The sequence below is a fragment of the Fukomys damarensis genome, unplaced genomic scaffold, assembly GCF_012274545.1.
Source record: "Fukomys damarensis isolate Sample0158 unplaced genomic scaffold, DMR_v1.0_HiC HiC_scaffold_17, whole genome shotgun sequence".
NCBI lineage: Eukaryota > Metazoa > Chordata > Mammalia > Rodentia > Bathyergidae > Fukomys > Fukomys damarensis.
The window spans coordinates 70584684-70593222 of NW_022900929.1; the positions used below are offsets into that span (position 1 = coordinate 70584684).

The 8539-nt window shown below is 31.5% G+C and overlaps 1 protein-coding gene across 1 annotated transcript in view; it reads right to left on the reverse strand.

Annotated features, from left to right (window-relative positions):
• Positions 1–8539, reverse strand: part of Map4k5 (mitogen-activated protein kinase kinase kinase kinase 5) — a 115219-nt gene that overhangs the window by 48232 nt on the left and 58448 nt on the right. The window contains exons 7-11 of the mRNA XM_010632707.1: positions 7316–7380; positions 6145–6200; positions 1793–1840; positions 1663–1705; positions 854–926 (exon numbers count right to left, since the gene is read on the reverse strand). Coding sequence (XP_010631009.1) covers positions 854–926; positions 1663–1705; positions 1793–1840; positions 6145–6200; positions 7316–7380 — 285 coding nt within the window. The remainder of the gene's footprint in view (positions 1–853; positions 927–1662; positions 1706–1792; positions 1841–6144; positions 6201–7315; positions 7381–8539) is intronic.

An 8539-nucleotide genomic window follows, 5' to 3' on the forward strand; every position in this document is an offset into this window, starting at 1 on the left:
CTCTTGTTATCAGGTCAGCTAAGACTCTTTAGGCATTATTTTGGAACCATGCATAGAGCTTCTCAGCTCCTCTGTCAGTGTCAGGTTGGGTCACGGCCTTGCTTAACCATATTGCTTTCAGTGAAAGCATGGGAGACTTTTCCTTCATGGTGACCCTCCTTTGGCACACAGTATATTTTTTCTCTGGTGTCTAGCAATCTCCCTGCTTAGGACTTAAAAAAAAAAAAAAAAAAAGAATGAATCAACCAGATTCTATAACTACTGGTTTCTAGCTGGTGACTAAGTACAAAAACGGTATGGATCTCTCACCTAAAATGCATGACAAATTTTTAGCAAATCATTTTTATTTTATAAAAGTCTAATTCTATGACAGAAAATGAAAAAATTATCCTTCACAAAGTATGGTTTGAGAGGGTCTAGAATATGTTTGGAAAATGAACCTCAGAAGTAGAAGATAGATGATGATGGCCTACAAACTACACAAGGAAGTTTAGACTTTTTCATGAAAATGACACAGACTGAAAGGCTTAATTATGGCAGCTAGTAGGTAGGAAGGATGTGTGAATTTTCAGAACCAGAAAGGAAAGTTGTGGATTAAAACAAAAGCAATGCCGGAGTAAAGGATGAGAACATTACAAAAGTATGACAAGTCTTTTTTTTTGGAAAATTTTACATCTATCGGTCCTTTCAATATAAGACATCTTATAACAGCAGAAGAAATTACCAGCACTTTAAAGTACCTAGACCTAAGTCTTCTGCCTTTCAATGATCACTTGTATTACCAAGTATAAAGGCTGATCATTAACAATGAAAAAATGAAAATCTACGGAAGTCAATCACATTAATGTCTTACCAATAAGGGGTGCCAATGAAAGATTTTCTCTTGGCAATGGTAGCTGTTATTTTTGCAGCCACACCAAAATCAGCTGGTAAGGAGAAAAACAGAAGAAAAAATTTAGTTCTTCTCAATAAAACCAACATTTCTAAGTTTTATCCTTAGGCATAACATTTTCAACAATCTGGACAGTAATGTCAGGAAAATGTGCATAAATTGAATCCCCAAATCTCTTCTTGCTACGTTCATAACACACTCATTAATAATTGTACTGGAATTTCGCTAAAACGAAAATATCTTTTAAGAACAAAGTTAATAAAAATATTTTTATCTTTAGTACACTGAAGTTAATTTGGAAACAAAAAAGCAAAAGTAAAACAAACATGGAAAATGTATATTTAAATTCCTTTCATCATAACACAACAAAGTATTTTGGTGCTATTTTTTAAAACATCTTTTTTTGTAGTTGTGAACATTTGTGTGTGCTTAAATATGATAATAAAAATAAAACAGTACATTTATATATAGTTCATTTTTGCCAGTTAATACACTATGTGATTTTATTCTCACATATTCATTAGTATTAGTAACTTACTAATATGACATAAATTGTAGTTTGTTTATTGCTAGATTCTGTATTTTTTACTACATACTTCCATAAGTATGGATTTTTAACCTGTAAAATTAATTTTCTTTGAGTCTCAGGAACAAAATTACTAAAAGAGTAAACATGATTATGATTCTGTATCAACATTAAAATTTTGTATTTGTTCTCATTTAAAATTTTATTAGTATTTTTTAAAATTTAAGAACTTGATATAACATACCTAATTTTACATCACCATGGTCTGTCAATAAAATATTTGCACCCTAAAACAAAAATACCAATACTATTAAATTAGCATCATAAATTTTCTTCTAAAGTATTAGCAACTTAAACATATTAAATGAACTTACTTTGATATCTCTATGCATTTTGCCTTTAGTATGCAAATAAGCAAGACCCTGAAGTTAAAAAAAAAAAAGAAAAAGGCATTCATTAGCAAAACTGTAACGCTGACTCCTAAATTCTCTACTTAAAATTCCTATTGAATAATAAACATTGTGTCTTCTCTAGGGGAGATAAAACTTAGAAGAGTTTCATTTTACTAATCAATGTATATTGTATCTATTTCTAATTCATTTTGTGGTAAAAGTCAGAAACATTCCCACAACCAAGATAATGAACATATTTAACACCCTCTAAAATTCCCTTCTCTTGTGCCCTTTTATAATTTCTCTCTTCTTTCCAGCACTGATCTGCTTTCTGTCACACTACATCAATTTTCAATGTTTTGATCACTAGATACTTTGCATTTTCTTGGGGATTTTAGAATCGGCCTGTCATTTTCCTAATAAAAGAAAAAAAAAGCCAGTTTGAATTTTGAAAGAAATTTGGGGAGAATTATGTTGATAAAGTCACAAAAACCCAATTGACTTTTCTATATAGACAAATCTTGAATTTTGTAACTATTCTAGCTTCAAAATTCTAGTAGCTACTTTAGACACAGACTACTCCAGTTTCTATGAAATTCTTCAATCTTGTGAATAAAGACAGCTTTATTTTCTACTTTCAAAACTAAGTATTTCATTTTTTCTCTCTTTGTACCAGCTGAAACCTCTACTACAATGTTGAAAAGCAGTTGTTAATGTTGCCTTGTTTGATCTTGGGTAAAACATCCTGGCAGTCTTTGAAGCATGATTTAGTTGAAGGTTTTTCATAGGTGTTTTTCATTGAGTTGATGAAATCCCTTTCTAGTCTTTGAGAGCTCGAATTTTTTAAAATCAGGAATGTTGAATTTTGCTAATGTTAATTAAGATAATTGTAGTTTTTCTTTTTTGGTTTGTTAACGGCCAATTCAAATGATTTGTGGATGTGAAGGGAACAATGCATTTTAGGACAAACTCCACTTTCTTGATGTATCTTTGCTAACTTCTTATTTTTAAAATTTTTGTTCATATTCACTTGCTGCTGTATGGCTTTCATGTAGTTAAGTATAATTACCTTCAAGTGGTATTACACCACTTCAGTACACAACCTATAAAAGTATACTTCTATCTCCCCTCTCCTGTCTACATGCTATCATTCTCATTGTTTATATATATATGTTATAAACTCCACAATGCACTGTAACTAGTTTTGTTTTAAAAATCTTTAAAATAGACACCTAATTTTTAAAAACCCTATATATTTACTTATATATTAAACCATGTGGTTACCATGGGTAAAAATACACTCCATTGTTTTTGAGCAGTTCTGTACTTTCGCCTGATATAATTTTAATCCTGCCTGGAGGACTTCCACAAATATTTCTCATAGAATGGGTCTGCTGGGGATTTGCGTCTGTAAGCTGCAAAACCCTTTATTTTGTCATTGTTTTTGAAAAATATTTTCTCTAAATTTGATGATACAGTTCAGCTTTTTCACTGTCTTCTCACCTGCACTATTTCCATTAATAAATATGCCATCATTGCTTCCTTTCCTCTCTTGTATATGTGGTCTTTACTTCTGTTTCTAACACTTTTCTCATCATCAAATGATCAATTTAATGATGTGCATCAATGTGGTTTTTATCATGCTGCCTGTACCTAGACTTTGTTGAGTGCTTTGGATTTGTGGGTTAGTTTTTGTTAAATTTATAATTCCTTCAACTATTAATATTTTAAAAATATTACTTTGTCTCTTCTCCTACAGGAATACAATTTATATATATATTAGGCTATCTGAAATTACTTTACAGCTTAGCTATTTTTAAAATTTTTGCATCAAAGTTTTATGTTGCCTAGGCTGGCCTCAAACTCCTGGACTCAGTGATCCTCTTACCTCTCAGTCTCTTGAGTGGCTGGGACTATAAGAATATGTTATTGGTTTATATTTTTAGAAAATTCAGTTTCCCCATTTTAGTTTGGATATATTTTCTATTATTTGCAACTTCACACAAATTAATACCTTAACTGCCATTAATCCTATCCTTTAATTCTATCATACATTGTGATTATGGGGGGGGAAGGTACTGGGGATTGAACTTGGGACCTTGCACTTGCAAGGGAGGCAGCACTATCGACTGAACTAAATCCCCCGCCTATATGATGTGATTTTTAATCTCCAAGGTTTGATTTGGGCCTTTAATATCTTGTATGCCTCCACTTAATTTGTTAAATATTTCAAATATAGTTATAATAACTTTCGTTGTCCTATTCTGCTAATTTTAGTATTTTTGTCAGTTGTGGATATATTTCACTGATTTTCTCCATATTATGCTTCTTTGCATACCTGTTAATTTTTGACTGGATGTCTGACATTATGAATTGTATGCTTTTGAGTACTGTATATTTTGGATTTAAAAGAAGTTCTAATAGTTTCCAACACTCTATCCTGAATAACCTGGCTGCTTTGGTCTCCCTGGACCCACCTTGGGCTCTCTTCCTTGTACCATGGCCTGGAAACCCTTCCTTGGCCATAAGCTGATACAATAAAATTTTCCTTCGTTTCCTATCTCTCAGACTTTGCTGTCCTTTGTTACCTGATGTTCCAGTTTCTTGAAAACCATAATTTCAAGTATTTGGCCTATTTTCTTTGTTTCATGTAGCATGGTAAATGACAATCCCTGTTACTCTGTATTGACAAAGACGTGAAAGTCTGTTAGAATGACAGAATTTAAAGACTGAACTAATTTTGGAGGTTGTTCCTTACAAAGCCTCATTTTACAATTGGGAGAATTAGGACCACATAAGAAACTAAAGTCATATACCAGGGCTTAAGTATAAATCCAAGTTGTTTTTTCACTGTCACAGAAGCATATGCAGTCTTTGTCCACTGCTTAAAGAAAGTGAACTTTTCAAATTAAAATATAAAGAAAATGAATTTGTCAGTAATTCTCTGCCATAAGTACATTAAGTCAATACACTTCTACATTATGTAAATATTGTAGAAAGATATATTTGAAAATGTATTTAGCCAGGCCTCTGTAGTTTCTATATTCATGGATTTAAGCAATCATGAATTGAAAATATTTAAGAAAAAAACTGTCTGCTGTGAACATACACAGACCTTTTTCTTGTCACCCTTCAATGACATAATGATTTACACATTTACATAGTACTACTTACTGTAAGTAACCTAGAGGTGACCTAAAGCATACAGGAGGATACGAATAAGTGATATATGAATATAATACCATTTTATATAGAGCACTTGAGTATCGATCTACAGGGGCCCTAGCAATAATCACCCATGGACATGGGTAATACATGGATTATACATATAAACACATAGATACTGGAGGACTTGCTTTTATTTGTTTCACAGTAAGACTTGCCATGATATATCTTTTAAAGTAAAATGACCAGACTTTTCTATTAGGTCTGATCAACTGCCTAGTTTCTACAACATTTAATATTCAAATATTATATATTCAAATATAGAACATCAGCTTCATCTCTAAAAAACTATACAAACTAGGAAGTATACAGATAGAATTATCAGTTAACAATTATCAACTGTAATTTACCAAGAAACAAAGTTCACAGTTACTATTACTTAACTGCATCTCATTTAAATGCCTTAAAGTTTATGAACATGATTGTCAACTGCTAATTTTCCTAATGAGTAGTTTTTCAGGTAACTGAAAGAAAAATAAATTTGGAAAATTAGCACATACTCTACACTTCAACTCAAGACCCAGTCTTGCATACCAAAAATTCTCACAGGCCGTAAATAAAGTAGCAAAGACATTTGTTTAATACAAATGTTAACCAAAATTATAAAAAGAAGTTCTGCTATCATGACATATAATAATATCTCACAGAGCTAAAATTCCAGGTAACACCCTGGGTTATTGGGCAACTTTTCTTTGGAAGAGGGAAATGTTAAAGGCCTTCATGTCATATGGAAGAGATTCCTTTTTCTGCCATAAAAGAAAGCCTAGGCAATTTGTTACATTGGTCTAGTGATTCATTCATGAAAACCAATTTATACCTATAGCTTTGTAGCAGCTGAAGGCCAAATGCTACAAAGCTGACCATCTCACATGACAATCTTACTGGACATATCAGTATCAGAGACCACTGCCACATATGACCACTGTATCAGCATCAGCATTAAGAATTCTTATGACTCATTCATGAAGAAAAATAAATAGCTAGCAGAATTATGAAGGATTAATAGAAAAATCACCTTGGCTTAACGCTTCTCTTTTCAGTAGGCCATCAATTTATAGTTATCAATTGTGAAATGAGAATTGTCTATCTACATATGCAAATGTAGTTACCTGTAAAGTTTCTCTGCATACATAGGCTATTTGCAATTCTGATAATGGTCCAGTAACTAGAAAGAAAAGAGACTACACTATTATATCTTTAACCTAACATTAAAAATCTACTTTCAAAATGGCAAGTTAATATAAAACTTCTGTATATAATTCATTGGACAAGGCACATATTTTACTTTTGTAAACAAGAAAAAAAGGGTACATTGAGAATTTTAATGTGTACTTTAAACAACTTTGATCAGTCAAAGTATATAACACTACCACATGCAAAGCTAAGTACTAAGCATCGAAGAAAATTGTATAGAAAGGCATGAATGTGACATGCTGTCATCCTGAACAAATTTTCAGAAGCCAAGAAACTGGATAAACATATATAACTAATTAGTTATACAGACACACAGGGAACATACTGAAGTATAATGAAAAGCATCTTATGCTTTCTTAAAGTTCAAGATATTATGTCTTTAGTATAATTCTTTACCATACTCATCAAGATAGGGAGGCCTGATTCGGTATCTTATCAAAGAACTTAAAAAGTCCTAGATCATTTCTGGCAACCAGATCTCTCCTAACATGAAATATAAAATTATTACTATGCAAGTACCAACCAGAACTATGCCTTTCAGTGCCATCTGAAAAAATGAGGTGGTGCCTCCCGACATTGTAATGCAGGTTCTTACATGCAATCTTTGTATAGAGAGACATTTTATACATATTTTAATCACTAGCTGTCTGTACATACTCAGGTATAGATTCTTAGTAAGTAAATAGTAATTGGCAAAATGAAACCACTTTATGAACAGCATCTAATTTATATATGTAGATAATCTTGATTGCTTTTTTAGGATACTATTTACAGGAATGGATACTTCTTAGATATAATTTAATTAAACAAGTATAGGTTTAATAATTAAAAGTAGAAATTTCATTAATAAAATTAATGTCTCAAAACAATTCTCTAAAAGGAAAGTAGAATGTACAAATACTTTTAAATTTTTCAGTTCAGGCAAATAGAACTGGATAACAAAACAATTACATTTTATGCAGTACTTCAAGAACAAAAGAATGTAAAAGAATATATCTAACTATAATTTCCCTAGTTAACCAGAAATGTCAAACAACAATCATTAAAGTCAATGTTGGTTTAAAAATGTAATTAAATTAACAATACCATGGTAAATATCTTGAAGTGATCCACCTCCACAATATTCCATACAAATCCACAGTTTTTCTCGACTAATATGAAAGAGAAAGAAAATCATGTAAGCTGGTAATTCTCAGTCAGCAAAAGAAGTACTCGAAAGCTGTCACTGTTAGCATACATGGGTTCAGCATGCACTGCAGAGTATACAAAAAATTACCACAGCAACCTCTCTTCAATACACAGAAAAGCACATCAGTTTGAAATTTGTTCCCATCTTAAAGGGTTTAGGAATATGATCAGTTTTGTAAGCTAAAACACTTGCAAATCATTCATGTTTCATTAAGGTTGCCAGATACAGTATAACCATATAAATGGAGATGCCCTTATTAATGTAATTACTGAATCAGGGAAGGAAATTTTAGAGCTTTGCACATGTAATATTTTATTTATTTATTTTTCTTTTTATTGAGTTTATTGGTACAATCTAGGTATACAATACAGTTACATTCATCATTGGGATCCTGTACCTTTACATAATAGGTCTTGATTCTCATTTTTTTCCCCTTGTCCCTGCCCTCCCTTCACCCCCTCTTCTCCTCCCCATTTACAAATGCTTTATTTCCATTTTTTCAGTTTCTCATATTTTTTTCCTCTCCCTTATTACCTTTCCCCCACCTTTTCCACTTTCCCTAAACCTTTAGCCCTTTACTTCCTATTTCACATTATTAATTATCTCATTAGGATCCTGTGTACTATTATAGTTTTTCACACCAGATAAACTACTCGGTATTTCAGTTAAGAAATCTCTGTATGAACATTAAAAATAGGGAATCCTAAAATAAAACTAAAAAGGAAAGTAAAAGAGAAAAGGCAATGATGTAAGATTAAAATAATCCTTAATTCTGAAGATGAAAATGGTCCCTTAACATATTTAAATTGCTTCTTGCTCTTGTAGTCTTATCTTATTCTTTTGTTTCATTATTTAGAGAATACTTTACTAGTCTCTGTAATCAAACCCATGTAGATATATGACCTTACATATTTAGTACAGTGCGTTACTCCTGTACACATGGAAAAAAAATTAAAAAATTAACATTTCTAGACCAATATGGCTGTCCATTTCTGTACAATGCCAACTCAACACAGTAAATTGGGATAACTTTTTCCAAAGTTGACAGCACCGTTAAAGTTTCCCAAAATTCAATTTACATATATATATATATATCTATATATATATACATATATATATAT